The sequence below is a fragment of the Schistocerca piceifrons genome, chromosome 2, assembly GCF_021461385.2.
Source record: "Schistocerca piceifrons isolate TAMUIC-IGC-003096 chromosome 2, iqSchPice1.1, whole genome shotgun sequence".
NCBI lineage: Eukaryota > Metazoa > Arthropoda > Insecta > Orthoptera > Acrididae > Schistocerca > Schistocerca piceifrons.
In genome coordinates, this window is record NC_060139.1 from 580,948,138 (window position 1) to 580,964,323 (window position 16,186).

Below are 16,186 nucleotides of genomic sequence, written 5' to 3' on the forward strand. Positions count from 1 at the left end.
AAATAAATTACAGAAATATTTGATACAGCAGTGAATGCAGTATATCTTCAACTTTTATTTACAAATGTTCAATGTGGCTAACTTTTATAACACAACAAACGTACCATTTGTAATCAGTTTCCTGTCAAATTCTATAAAGGATGTATTAATGTACGGTTGCAACTGTGTGCAATATTCGTAGTTGCAGCTCAACAAGGTTTCCCAGAAGTATAGGATCAACACTCTATGTTTAATGTAACAGAAGTCAACTGGAGTTAAATCAGGTGATCATAGTGATCTGAATATTGTTCCACCATGTCCAATCCAAGTCATCAGAACATTCCTACAGAGATAAGTGAAAACTTCATGATGATAATGTGGTGGCGCACCATCTTACTGGAAAGTAAATTGTGCGTCCATATCAAGCTGTGATTGAGGTATTAGATAACATTCAAGCATATACAGGTATGATTTTACCACAGGTATGGATTCATGAAACCATAAATAACACTGTGCATGGTCTGCACCATTATACAACTCCATGATGACTGTTGGAATAACTATTTGGTACATGCCACCTAGTGGGAATGCCATAAACTAAACGTGTTAGGTGGGAATAAAACTTGAAGATATTGCATTCAATGCTGTTTCAAAGACTTCTGCAATTTATTTATCCTTTTCACAATTAGAGGTAACTTTTGTATAAATAATTTATAAACACTCTGTATATCAGAAGAGTATATTCCTTAGGATATTAATTGACTGCATGCCAATGATTATCAAATGTGTAAACACAACTTTCCCCACTTAGTGAATGATATTCCATTTTCACATCTCTTAACTGACAAAGATGCGACCTAGTCTGTGTAGGAAGTAACCATACAGTGCATTTTGTGATCATTTCTTCTTTATTTTATTTTCATATTCAGTAACTGAAATTTAATGGAAGCTCACTAATGATCAAATACCGTGAAATTGGCAAACAAGGCATAATACAACAACATACCAGGGATAAGATTCTTTGAACGTTTTTTTCCTATTGTTTTACCAATATTGTAAATTTTAAGACTTATCCCATCTCTTTACTAAAGAGACTACCTATACAAGGTTATCAATGCATCAAGCCTCTCCTATGCAAAGCATATCCAGTACTACCCACATTAAGAGAGAATAACTAAGTTTTTTTGTCTCCTGAACCTACATCAAGACTGTTGATAACCTTTTATTACCGAGGTGTTTCTACATTATGAACACAAACTCCATTAATTAACCAGATACACTACAGTTCTCTGGATTATTCCAAATTTCCACAATTCAAAAACTGAATCCTCCTTTCCTGGTCAAACTGTTGCTACCCTGAAACATCTGAAGCTTGGAAGTCAAACTAGTAGAGAGATCTGCAGGTCCCATGGTTACTCTGGGAGTAAGAATGGGATTGTTCTTACAACAGGAGCTTACATGCATAAAGCATTGAGCAGACTGGTGACATATGTAGTCAAGTTTCTTACAACAAAACTATCACTTGAAGCCGGGTAGGAGTTGCTACTTTCATTAAGACAGAACCTCTTCATAGTTTACTTAGGAAAGAGATTTCTGCACATGCATTTTTGATATTACCTACAAAGAACATAGGCTTAACAATTAGAAAGAACAATCCACCAGTCCCTGGGCAATTACAGAGCTGAGGAGAATAAGTTTCTGCAGCCCACTTGATTCTACTGTCCTCACATGACATGGGAAAGAGGGGCAGTTCTTGAGGTCATAACAACTAATCAATCACAGCTGTCTGAAGGGACTGCTGGGCCTCATTGCAACCAGCTGGTAACTCGAGTCTTCTTACTATGCAAGACCTCTGCCAGGAAGCCGTCTGCTCCATGCAAGGGTTATCTGGCTTGATGGCCACTGCCCAGAGTCCCAGTGCTCCCAAAGGACAGGCACCTATTCCTCAGCATGCACAGGGAGGTAACAGTTGGGGCATCTACAATGTGATCCCTGTGTAGTCAGGGTGTTACTACTGTGCGGATACCTGACAAACCCCATATGGGCTGGGTACTATGACACATGACCTGCACTCCTGTAAAAAATTTAGAAAAGTGGAAATCAAACAAGATGTCAGGACCAGGCATGAGTAAACCAAAATGACTAAAGTAAAATAATATTTTGAAAATAAGAAATAAATGAAGTGAGGAAAAATGATAACTGATGTCCTACAAGCAAGCCAGGTTGTCAACTAGGAGTCTGTTTTACAGACCAAATCTGAGAAACAATATAATCAGATAGTAAGACTGTAGCGCAGTATTACTGCAACAGCTCAACACCCCGTGCTTGTCATTGCTTGTTATGTAATCGCAAGTGAGAGAGAGAGAGAGAGAGAGAGAGAGAGAGAGAGAGAGAATGCGCACGCGCAAGGGGGAAGGAGGGGGGGGGGGGTGGCACGTGCATGCATGCATGCATGCCTGTGTGCGCATGGAGAAGGGAGGTGGGAGTGCTTTTGAGATTCTGAATGCCACTGAATATGGCTCTCATGAACCCATCAATTCCACATCTGCATGACAGTCCTGAGATTCAGACCAACAGAACAATCCACCAGTCCCTGGGAAATTACGGAGCTGAGGAGAATAAGTTTCTGCAGCCCACTTGATTTTACTGTCCTCACGTGACATGGGAAAGGGGGGCAGTTCTTGAGGTCATAATAACTAATCAGTCACAGCTGTCTGAAGGGACTGCTGGGCCTCATTGCAACCGGCTGGTAACTCAAGTCTTCTTACTATGCAAGACCTCTGCCAGGAAGCCGTATTGTATGTCACGATCCTGCAGAAGTTAAATTACAAAAGCTACTAGTAGATGTTCCTCCTCCTTCAACAAGGCTCACCACAATATGTTCATTAAAAAAATTCAAATTTGATTTTTGAATAAGAAACCTCCTGGATATTTCCATATAATTTGAAAGCTGTTATTCTGTTGGCTAGCTCAGTTGTATTGGTATTTGTGCTACATTAGGCACCAAAAGCTGCTGCATGTATGTCAGAGCACATACACAGCTCTCATTTAATGCAGTCCTGACGAGAAATTAAAGTGAGATGATATGGTGTGTTATACGTGAGACCTGTTTACCATTTTACCTATTATCTCATCTAGCTTAAACATTTTCACTCCAGTCCTTGGTTGGCAGAGAGGGCCAAAAGTCATAAGCCTTCAGTTAAACAGCACATTTGCTTCAGTACTTGCTGGCCAACCTTTAAAACCCTACCATACCATAGCGAAGCAGCAGCAAAAACTCCACTGACGGACATGAGCTAGCTGTGTAGGTGGCAGCTGTATAAACAAAGCACAAAGTTGACACACAATCCATGTGACATCTCTTTGGTAATAGTGGTTTCTTTACGATGCTACTGGGCTGAAATGACATTGACTACAGTGCATGTTTACAGTTTCATTCCCCTCATTTTCTCTTGGCATGGAGTTGGGTCAGTTTTTGCAACTTACGTGTGCCTGCATCCTTGCCAGTGGCCCTTCTTGCCACAACCTCAATATGGCCCTGGTTATATAAATACTTGGCTTGATCCAAACTGTCATCCCCTACAGTTTCTATTTGCTTGTCCCAACAAGACGATAGTGACTGCCACTTACTTAACTGTATTTAACATCATTTCGCCAAACCTAGTCAAGTGTACACACTGACTGCAGCCTCTCTGACATTTGCACCAGCAACAGTCATGTCATATTACAAATCACAGTATCTGCCTTGCATTAGTAGAGTTTCCTCCCACCACTCCTTAGGATATACGCCTGATGGTCAGTTGGGTTTGCCTGTCCTACAATACTATAATTCACATATCCTAATGTCAGAAGACAACAGAGACGTGCAGAGCAAGAGAGAGAGAGAGAGAGAGAGAGAGAGAGAGAGAGAGAGAGAGAGAGAACGAACAATAGAAACAAATTCAGGAAGCCTGGAGGGGATGAGGTTTGCAAATGTATGGTGGCAGAGAAGGAGCATAAACCTTCCATATTGTGAAGTGTAGATGAAACACAATGAATGAAAAAGCATCACCACAGCAGTAAGGCCACATCTTAGTCTGGAGGACAGCAGTCATCAACATCCAGTGCTTCAGCAAGGCAATCACACAGAGTCTAAATTTCATTGGCTGCCAGTGATAAGTAGAGTTGGATGCAAAGAACACTGACATGGGGATGCCTTCCGAAGGATCACACAATATAGCAAATGCGTGCAAAATAAAGAAATTTATTATATCAAACAAAAAATGACTGATAGGTTCTTATCTTCCATTGGCAGCTAACCCACAACACATTTCATAAACTTACTTTTTGTTTACAAATAGGTTTATTTATCTTTTGCCCCCCCCCTCCCCCATCATCCCTCAAAGCTTGAATGACAACCACCCTGATGAAATAAGGACATCCGTTACTTCAGTTTTTCATACATGATAAAATGTTTTGGAGCACAAGTAATACAACTACAAATTACAAAAAGGATTTCCGTACAAAATCAACACTTACCTGATAAATCCTCATCTTGATCAAATTCCTTTCCTTCTGAAGCCATTAAATGACCTCCATTTGTCAAAACTTTGCACATATCAAATTTTTCAAAAGTCATTCGACCAGTCCTTGCCAACACAGCAGCACCATCTCTGTCAACTGAATAACAAAAAAATTACATTAAAGAGCTAGATCTACAGTTTTGCATGTTAATACCACCAAACAAACTGCTGGGGACCACAAATGTTAGTCACTTATTGCAGACTTTTTGAAAAAGTTTCAAAACTACAAACAAAATTGTAGAGTATGAAAACCAAAACAATCGAAAACTGCTGTTGTTATTCTTGTATTTATCAGCCCTAAGATTGTGTTATTGCAGCTCTCCACAATAGTCTATCCAATCCAAATGTTCTCATATCTACTTCAACATACATCCATTGGAACCAGTTAACTGTATTCTTGAGTTTGTCTCCTCTACAATTTTATTACTCCTGATTTTCCTCCATTATGAAATGAACTATTCCTTCATACCTCAAGATGCATCCTGTTAACTTATTACTTATCTTAGTCACATTGTGCCACAAAACTTTTCTCCCCTCTTCAATTCAGTACCTTTTCATTAGTTACTCAATCTACGCTCTCATCATTCAGCTTTCTTCTAAATGGCTCTGAGCACTATGGGACTTAACATCTGTGGTCATCGGTCCCCTAGAACTTAGAACTACTTAAACCTAACTAACCTACGGACATCACACACATCCATGCCCGAGGCAGGATTCAAACCTGCGACCGTAGCGGTCACGTGGTTCCAGACTGAAGCGCCTAGAACCGCTTTCTTCTGTAATGCCACATTTCAAACGTTTCTGCTATCTTATTGATTGCAATCTGCATGAAAATACTATGAAACGAACCAGCTTTCTGCATGAACTTTAATAACTTTCAGATGTCTTGACCATACTTTTTATTATTTTCAAAATTGCCTTGTGTGTTTCAACATTCTGACATTTTCAAACACTATAAAATACAACACAAAACTGGTATTATGAGGTTTGAAAATATTTTACATTTCACCACTAATTAAAGACACAATATAATGAGTTTAGTATGGTTTCCTAGCTAACCAAGGATGACAATTCTTGAACTATACAAAAAAGAACTTAGTTACAAACTACGGCATGCACACAAATCAACATGTAAACGGCACTACAGATATTTGGATTTAGGTGATGACATGTTCGATACACCTGCCACCATTGGCGATTATGCGGCACAGACGAATAGTGAAATTCTGCATGACCTGCTGAAGTGTTGCAACATTGATGCTATTGATGACCTCCTGAATGGCTGTTTTCAACTCAGCAAAGGTTTTGGGGCTGTTGCTGTACACCTTTGTCTTTAATATAGTCCCACAAAAAGGAGTTGCACGTGCTTAGATCCGAAAAATATGGTGGCCAACAGGGGCCCATGTCAGTAGCCTCCGGGTATGCAGTCCCCAAAGTGCTCCCCCAGGACATCAAAACACTCCCCTACTTCGAACGAGTCGAGCTCCGTCTTTCATGAACCACATCTTGTCGAAATCAGGATCATTTTGGATAATAGGGATGAAATCATCTTGCAAAACCTTCACATAGTGTTCTGTAGTCACCATGCCATCAAGGAATATTGCACCAATTATTCCGTGACTGGACATTGCACACCACACAGTCACCCATTGAGGGTGAAGAGCCTTCTCAATCGCGAAATGTGGACTCTCAGTCCTCCAAATGTGCCAATTTTGCTTATTGACAAACCCATCCAAATTAAAGTGGGCTTTGTCGCTAAACCAAACCATATAGTACATACTACTTCCCATCATGCCCTGTGTCGAATCGTGCAGTTTGACCATCGTAATGCAAACCATTCAGAAGTTATGGCGATTTTATTTCATATAGTTCAACAATTGTCACCCTATATGTCAACCATACAAAATTGTTCAATAGATACTTTGTATCCTGTCAACATTCTCTATCAGGAGACTAGTGCAAACTGCCAGCAAAGAACAAATTGGAAACCAAGTGGACTAAACTGCTAGGCAGTGCTGGATATGTGGTACACACTGCATTTGTTTGTTCATACCTACATTTTCATCATTAAAGTGTATAAAACTATTTCATCAGCAAACAATTCATGGATATGACTCATCAATAGTATATGGCAACCATCGCAGACTGCCATACCTTCTGAATCCCCCAACTAAAGCACTATCCACAATATGATCATGTAAAAACCAGTGCAGTATTACTGCTAATGGTGTATTGGCAATTGTGCTACCCTACGTAATTTGTTCCTTTTTACTTATATTACATGTTACAATTTTTTCTAGGGATCAAAGATAACTCTTACAGAAGTAGGTTGGTATAACTATGTAACAAATCATAAGCGGTAATTATACACATGTCAACTGATAAAAAAATTAAAATTATAGGGATTAGAAAAGGGTGGAGAAGAAATAGGTTTAAAATTGGCACACTGAAAATAAAGTACATAAGATGTTCTGTGGTTCTACAACCGTAAAATTGTGTTCTGTAAATAACAAGGATTGTAAAAACCCACGAAGCAATTAAATGGGAAGGGAGGAGGGGGGGGAGGGGGGGTGTGTAAAGAGCAAACAAGATTAATCTTGACATACTGAAAAATCCTTTAAAATCATTTGTAGTTCCAAGACTAGTACTGTTCTATAAAATGACATTATAAAACAAAGTGAAAGTGTTGTGGAACAGCTGTAGCAGCACTGTTGAACAGGGTTCTCAGTTTGTGTTATGCAGCGTCAAGCACCGAGTAATAACTTATGAATACTCTATATCAGTTAAAATTTTATCTAATGTGCGGTTGTTTGGTAAAAGCTGTATTTTTATGCAGCTTTCATTGCTCTCATACGTATGCTCCTTGAAACATCTTTTGAAGGGCTTACCAGTCTGTCCTATATAAAATTTTTTGCAGTCTGCTACTTAATCCTGTATATTCCCATGTCCTCATACTTGTCATGCTTGCCCTCAACCAAGTGTCGTAATTTGTTCACTAATATACTGTTACTGTTTAGCTGCAAACTGATATAATGCTTTCTGAATCTGTTTACTAACTGTAAAGTGAATGTTCCTTTATACATCATACTCATCCCAATCCGTTGTTTTTTTGACTGTAGGGTGTTTCTGCTATTTATAAGCCTACTGTACGGAGACTTAACTTCTTTACTGTTATAACCTTCTACCTTGCTACTCATTCTAAAATGTTCTATTCTTTCTTGATGTCATCCTCATTTAAGGGCAGCTAGATTAACATACTTAGCATAGCCCGCAAACAGGCAAATTTGTGCAATTTTGGGTGGCATGAGTCGCTGGTAAAATGGCGCCTGCAAATGTTGACTTCCTAAAAATGCCAAATGTCAGTGGACCTGTTTATAGTTACACCAAGAAAATTTATAGCTTGTCCAACTTTATATTCAGCTGTAAATTTTACGTGGGGTGCTTAGGCCGGTATTCCACTATCAAATTTCTTTCTCAAAGATTTGATCGAAGAAGTGATCAAATATTCCGTCAAATATATTTAACGAAGATCTTTGACGTAGCGCTAGAAGGGGTATTACACTGTCATCAAATTTTTCGTCAAAGTTCAAGACGGCTGACAACAACTTGTTATTAACCTCAGCAGTTGCACGTACCGCAATTGCATTGTGTGCACACGCGGAAAAGAAGTGGGAGAAAAAAAAAAGGAACCATACATACGAGGTTGACAGTCTTAAATTCCTGGGATTGTAACTTGATAATAAATTCAGTTGGGAGGAGCACACCACAGAACTGCAGAAACGCTTTAACAAATCTGTATTTGCAATTCGAGTGTTGGCAGACATAGGCAACATAAAAATGAAAAAGCTTGCATACTTTGCCTACTTTCATTCCATAATGTCATATGGTATAATATTTTGGGGTAACTCTTTGAGTCAGACAAAAGTTTTCAGAGTCCAAGTGTGTAATACGTATTATTTGTGGAGTAAATTCACGGATGTCCTACAGAAACCTCTTCAAAGAACTGGGTATACTAACTACTGCCTCTCAGTATATTTACTCCTTAATGAAATTTGCCCTAAATAATATATCTCCTTTTCCAACAAACAACTCAGTTCATATATACAATACCACGAACAAAAATGATCTGCACAAGGACTTAAAGGCACTTACTCTAGTTCAAAAGGGGGTCCACTACTCAGGAACACTCATCTTCAATAATTTGACAGCAAACATAAAAAATTTAATTATAAATAAAGATCAGTTTAAAAGGAGCCTGAAAGACTTACTAGTGGCCAACTCCTTCTACTCCATTGACGAAATTTTTAATAGAAACAAATGATGTATTTATTCATACTATTAGTATTGTTATTTCCGCTTCAAAAAAATTGACATGTTCCCCGTCCACGAGGATCTCCTCAGCACGGATCTATGGAACGAAAAACTAATCTAATCTGGGTAAAGCCGTGGGTTTTACAACGACACGATAAAAGCATTCAACAAAACTTGTTACATGAGCTTACAGTGGATGGCGTCAAGTCGTACATCAATTACTTAAGAATGGATGAGCATGCATTTCTGTATGTGCTCAGTGAAGTGTATCCTCATATCACAAAGCACAATATTCACTTAAGAACTGCTACACCTTCAGAAGACAGGCTCACTGTAACACTCCGATTCCTTGCTACAGGAGAGGGTTATGTTATGTTAGGTTAGGTTAGGTTAGGTTAGGTTAGGTCAGGTCAGGTCAGGTCTCCAATCTTCTTAAGCTATTTTTGTATTCAGGGTGCCTCACGTTGTAAAGCGCCCCATCAGCTTCATTCATCTCTATTAATTTTGTAGTTGTCGGCACACACCAATTGTATTTACCGCCAATGTTTATAAAAACACTACAGATGACAGAACGCTGCAGCGATGCTAGTGTTCCATGTGGTAACATGTCACATTGCAATGAAGTGAACAGAAGACAAGCGATTTCTTTGATCAAATCTACAGCGAGGCCCTAGATTTGATCAAATATTGGACGACATTTGACAAAGTTCCTATTACACCATCAAATATCTTTGACAAAGATTTTTGACAAAGAAATTTGATAGTGTAATACCGGCCTTACTGTTAAATTTCACAGCCACTTCTTTGATCATTTCATCACTGCCTTTTACTACTATAAAGCCACCATCCACATATCTATTATAAGTGACAATTTCACTCCAGAGTTCTGCGTAGTTGGTAATGAAAGTGTTTTCCAAGTGATCCATGAAAATCTCAGCTACTGTGCCCAATAACCTGTTTCCCCACAGCTAGGACTTTCTACCACAATCTTAATTTTTATTGTTTTTATCTTTGGCATATGTGTAATTACAGCTTGTGGTTTGTTATATATACCTATTTCTGTAAGAGTTATCTTTGATCCCTAGAAAAAGATTGTAACACACAATAGAAGTAAAAGGGAAATGTAATGTAGGTAAAAGACAACATGTTATGTAAGATTGCAAAATTGCCAATGTACCATTAGCAATAATATTGCACTGGGATTTAAATGAGTGTATTTTGGGTGGTGCTTTACTTAGACTAAGATTTTTGGGTTAAGGAGTTCCAATTAGATACAGCAGTACACTATTGACGGAACTAATGGTTGGCATGCCAAAATAGCACCTGCTCAAATTGTTTGACTTTCCTGTGTGGTACTTGTGCATTTGCTCCCACTGGCAGAAATGGCAATGCACGAGTACTATGTGAGTGGGTGTTACATGTGTCAACTGGTATTTCTATACTTTTTAGTTCTTATACAATGATTTTATGAACTTTTACTGATGCTAGTAATTCATATGCTGTATATTGTCAAAAACTGTTTGTCAACAGACAATTTGCCTCGTGTACCCTAGCACCACTCAGCAGGCTCTTCCAATGTATTATTTTCAACCATTCAAAAGATCTGTTACATGTTGCTTTGGAAATATCTTTTTGTAAAACAATGTACAGTGATTTCTATGCATTGTTTACTGACGGAACTGTTTTAAACAATGTAATGGTGAAAATGTAGTCATGAAGAAACAAATGCAGTACATACCACATAGGCAGCACCATTTAGCTGTTTAGTCCACTTGGTTTCCAATTTGCTCCTTGGTAGCAGTTTGCACTTATCTCGTGACAGAGAATGTTGACAAGATACACTGTATCTACTGAACAATTAAATGTCCGCTTGTGTCTGTGTATGTGCGGATGGATATGTGTGTGTGTGTGTGTGTGTGTGTGTGTGTGTGTGTGTGTGTGTGTGTGTGTGTGTGCGCCCGCGCGTGCGCGCGCATGAGTGTATACCTGTCCTTTTCCCCCCCCCCCCTAAGGTAAGTCTTTCCGCTCCCGGGATTGGAATGACTCCTTACCCTCTCCCTCAAAACCCACATCCTTTCATCTTTCCATCTCCTTCCCTCTTTCCTGACGAAGCAACCCTTGGTTGCGAAAGCTTGAATTTTGTGTGTATGTATGTGTTTGTTTGTGTATCTATCGACCTGCCAGCGCTTTCGTATGGTAAGTCACATCATCTTTGTTTTTGAACAATTTTATATGATTGATATAACACATATAAACTACAAAACCATGTTCTACTCATTATACTATGTCTCTAATCAATGGTGAAATGTAACATATTTTCAAATCTTAGATACCAGTTTTGTGTTGTATTTTAAAGCATTTGAAAATGATGGAATGTCAAAACAAATAAAGTGATTTTGGAAATAATAAAAGTGTGTTCAACACATCTGAAATTTATTAAAGTGCATCGTCTTGTTTATCATCCCTATTTCACTTCCATATAGGCTGCACTCAAAACAAATACTTCCAGAAAGACCTCTTAAGTCATAAATTTATATTCAAAGTTAATATATTTAATTTTTCAGGAAAGGTATTCTTGAGGTTGTCACTCTGGGTTTCAATACCTTCCTTACACCCACCACAGTGCTTCCTTAACAATTTCAACAGCTGAATTGTCTACTGCTTTCAGTGTATCATTTCTCCCTCCACTTCCCTCAGCAAGCCTGAGTTAATCTGACAACACCCCACAAACCATGTTTTCCTTTTACTGATACCCATCTGATAACTTCTTTCCAAGACACAATCCATTCCCTTCAGCTGATCTTCCAAGATATTTCCCACTTCTGACAGAAGTGTCATGAGCAAACATTAAAAGTTTTTATTTACACTCCCTGAATTTCAATTTCTTCTCCAAATTTCTACTGGGCTTCCTTTGCTATCTGCACTGTGTGGAGGGACCGACAGAATCTAAAAAGGTGAAGGTCACTGTGAAAGGAGAAATGGGATTCAGTGAAAGGAATTTTTATGTTAGGTTGGTGTGTGTGTGGGGGGGGGGGGGGGGGGGATTCCATGGTTTGGGCAGCATGTTACACTGGGTTTTAGCCAGGAAAATGGGTACTGTTCTGAAAAGAAAAGTACCCCTCTCAATGACTAAAACGCAGTTCTTTCTCTGGATCCCATCCCTCCTTCCACAATGACTTTCACCTTTTCAAATTCTGCCAGTCCCTGTCCCTCATAAATCTGGTAGTACAAAAGCACATCTCTAACAAAGAGATAGAGGGGCTGGCCATACTTACCTCAGCTCAGTACAGCCGATAGATACACAAAAAACAGAACCAAAAATTTACGTTCCTAGCTTTCGGAACAAATGTTCCTTCATCAGGGAGGAGACAGGGGGAAGAAGGGAAAGTAGATTCAGTTACTCACAACCCAGGTTATGAAGCAACAGGGAAAGGAAAACAGGGAGGGTAGCAAGGATAGAGGCATGGTTGTCAGGGAAGCCAAAGATACTCTACTGCAAGTACTGTGCCACCTTCAAACCAAAGAGGATGCATACAGAAGTAAAGAGGTATATAGTATAAAGATAAACACAACTATGTAGGATGAAAAGATGCGTGAATGGCTAAAGAGGAAAGGGAAAGAGGAGAAGACTGAAGAGTAAATGGGAGTGAGGTGGTTTAATGTAGGTTCAGTCCAGGGGGATGGCAGGATGAAAGGATGTGTTGGAGTGCAAGTTCCCATCTCCGCAGTTCAGAGGGACTGGTGTTGGGTGGGAGAAGCCAAATGGCACATACAGTGTAGCAGGTTCCTAGGTCCCTAGAATTATGCTGGAGGGCATGCTCCACTACTGGGTATTGGACATCTCCTAGGCGGACAGTTCGTCTGTGTCCGTTCATTCGCTCAGCCAGTTTGGTTGTTGTCATGCCGATGTAAAAGGCTGTGCAGTGCAGGCATGTCAGTTGATAAATGACATGTGTAGTTTCAAATGTGGCTCTGCCTTGAATTGTGTATGTTTTACCAGTAGCGGGGCTGGAGTAGGTGGTTGTGGGGGGGATGCATGGGGCAGGTTTTGCAGCGGGGTCGGTTACAGGGGTAGGAACCGCTGGGTAGAGAAGGTAGTCTGGGAATATTGTAGGGTTTAACAAGGATATTACGGAGGTTAGGGGGGCGACGAAAGGCAGCTCTGGGTGGTGTGGGGAGAATTTTGTCAAGGGATGATCTCATTGCAGGGGTTGACTTGAGAAAGTCATATCCCTGGCAGAGTAATTTGTTGAAGTTTTCGAGGCCAGGATAATATTGGGTGACAAGGGGGATGCTTCTGTGTGGTCTGGGGATAGGAACATTGTTGTTGGACAGGGAGGAATGTATTGCTCGGGAGATCTGTTTGTGGACAAGGTCTGCAGGATAGTTGCGGGAGAGGAAAGCACTGGTTAGGTTATTGGTGTAATTGTTGAGGGATTCGTCACTGGAGCAGATACGTTTGCCACGAATACCTAGGCTGTAGGGAAGGGAGCGTTTGATGTGGAATGGATGGCAGCTATCAAAGTGAAGGTACTGTTTTTTGTTTGTGGGTTTGATATGGACAGAGGTGTGGATGTGAGCTTCAACAAGATGAAGGTCAACATCCAGGAAGGTGGCTTGGGTTTTGGAGAAGGACCAGGTGAAATTCAGATTCGAAAAGGAGTTGAGGTTATGGAGGAAGTTAAGGAGTGTTTCTTCACCATGAGTCCAGACCACAAAGATGTCATCTATAAACCTATACCAGGCCAGGGGAAGCACCTGTTGGGTCTTCAGGAAAGCCTCCTCCATGCGGCCCATGAAGAGGTTGGCATAGCACGGAGCCATCCTGGTTCCCATGGCCGTTCCCCTGATTTGTTTGTAGGTCTGGCCTTCAAAAGTGAAGTAATTATGGGTGAGGATGAAGTTGGTAAGTGTGATAAGGAACGAGGTTTTTGGAAGATCTTCGGGTGGGCGTTGGGAGAGGTAGTGCTCAAGGGCAGAGAGACCATGGGTATGTGGGATGTTTGTGTAAAGGGATGTAGCATCTATGGTGACAAGAAAGGTTTCAGGTGGGAGAGGAGTGGGAATGGATTTGAGGCATTCTAGGAAGTGGTTTGTGTCTTTGATGTAGGATGGGAGTCTGTGGGTGATAGGTTTGAGGTGTTGGTCTACCAGAGCTCAGATACGTTCTGTTGGGGCTTTGAAGCCTGCCACAATGGGACGCCCAGGATGGTTCTCTTTGTGGATTTTGGGTAATAGGTAGAAGGTAGGGGTACGTGGCTCAGGTGGAGTGAGTAAGTCTATGGAAGCCGTTGTGAGGCCTTGTGAGGGACCTTGGATTTTTAGGATTTCCTGCAGCTCAGTCTGGATGGAGGGAACGGGATCCTGAGTAACAGCTTTGTAGGTTGAGGTGTCGGAGAGTTGACGCAGTCCTTCTGCCCCATATTCCACACGGTCAAGTACGACAGTTGTGGAGCCTTTATCTGCCGGGAGGATGACAATAGAGCGGTCTATTTTCAGCTCCTTAATGGCACGGGATTCAGCTGGGGTGATGTTGGGGGTTGTTGGGATGTTCTTCAAGAAGGACTGGGAGGCAACACTGGATGTGAGGAATTCCTGAAATGTCTGCAAGGGATGGTTTTGGGGGAGGGGAGGAGGATCCCTTTGAGAAGGCGGTCGGAACTGTTCTAGACAGGGTTCAACACTGGGTCTAGTATTTGGGGGCTGTGTTTGGGTAGTGAAGTGATATTTCCAGTTGAGGTTCCGGGTGAATGAGAGGAGATCTTTAACCAGGGCAGTGTGGTTGAATTTAGGCGTGGGGCTAAAGGTTAAGCCTTTTGATAGAACAGATGTCTCTGGAGGAGAGAGGGATCTGGACGAGAGGTTTAGAACTGAATTGGGACTGGCGATATGTGGCATTTGACTGTGGTTATAGTTGAGATTTGGTCTGTGTGGGGTACGTGCTGGGATGGGGAGATTGAGTAGGGTGGCTAGGTTTGTTGAAGGTTCTGTTGTGGTTGGGGTTTGTGAGGGATAGGGAGAGGGACCCCACTTCTTAGGTGTTGCACTAGCACTGTGGATAGTTTTTTCAGGTGGTGTGTGGCATGGAACTCAAGTTTGCAGCTGGCTTCTAGGATGATGTTCCTGAGTGTGTTCTCCATGGAAGGGTTTGAGAGGTGGAGGACTTTGAAGAGAGATAGGAGCTGTTGGGAGTGGTGGTTACATGAAGTAGTGTAGAGATTCAGGACAAGTTGGGTAAGGGCTAAGGATTGAAGGTTCTGGAAGTCCAGGAGAGACTGGTGGAAGGAGGAATTGCACCCAGAGATGGGAACTTTTAAGGTAAGTCCTTTAGGGGTAATTTCAAAGGTTAAGCAGGACCGGAGGAAAAGTATGTGGGATTGCAGTTTGGCTACGGTGAATGCATGTTTCCGGAATGAATGTAAATATTGTGGTATAGGATTAGGGTACATAGTGAGTAACTGGTGGGTAGGGAAATTAAATAACTAAAGTTAAAATAGTAATCATAAGAAGGAATAAAACACGGAGGGAAGGACGAGAAAGAAAGAAATTGTGCTGGTAATGTTCAATACCAAAGGAAGACCACTAAATAAGAAAAATACGGAAAAGTTGACCAGACCAAGCAAGTATATACAGATCAGGGGAAAAGAACACACGTTGCTCAAAAACAGAGATAGCGAGTGGCGAAAAAAAGATCGCGAGTGCCGCAAAAAAGATCGCGAGTGCCGCAAAAAAGATCGCGCGTGCCGCAGAAATGTCCCAAAAAAATTTTCCTGTGGCAGAGAAAGATAGCCAATGGCACAAAAATATTGCCAGCAACACAAAATCGACAGAAATGGATGATACTGGTAGGTGTGGAAGATATTGTTGGCAGTGATTGTTGGCTGGAAAACAGCGAATAACGAACGGTAAAACTATGGAATGTTAAATAAATAAATCAATAAACAAAAAAAAGAGAAGTGGACTATAAACGGAACAAGATAATAGGAGGAAGATGAAACTAGCACACATCCAACCTATTACCCGCAGACTCCCATCCTACATCAAAGACACAAACCACTTCCTAGAATGCCTCAAATCCATTCCCACTCCTCTCCCACCTGAAACCTTTCTTGTCACCATAGATGCTACATCCCTTTACACAAACATCCCACATACCCATGGTCTCTCTGCCCTTGAGCACTACCTCTCCCAACGCCCACCCGAAGATCTTCCAAAAACCTCGTTCCTTATCACACTTACCAACTTCATCCTCACCCATAATTACTTCACTTTTGAAGGCCAGACCTACAAACAAATCAGGGGAACGGCCATGGGAACCAGGATGGCTCCGTCCT

The 16,186-nt window shown here is 40.9% G+C and overlaps 1 protein-coding gene across 1 annotated transcript in view; it reads right to left on the minus strand.

Moving 5' to 3' along the window:
• LOC124774960 (TATA-binding protein-associated factor 172) overlaps window positions 1–16,186 on the minus strand; it is a 307,412-nt gene that overhangs the window by 283,234 nt on the left and 7,992 nt on the right. Inside the window, exon 4 of the mRNA XM_047249684.1 lies at window positions 4,498–4,638. Coding sequence (XP_047105640.1) covers window positions 4,498–4,638 — 141 coding nt within the window. The remainder of the gene's footprint in view (window positions 1–4,497; window positions 4,639–16,186) is intronic.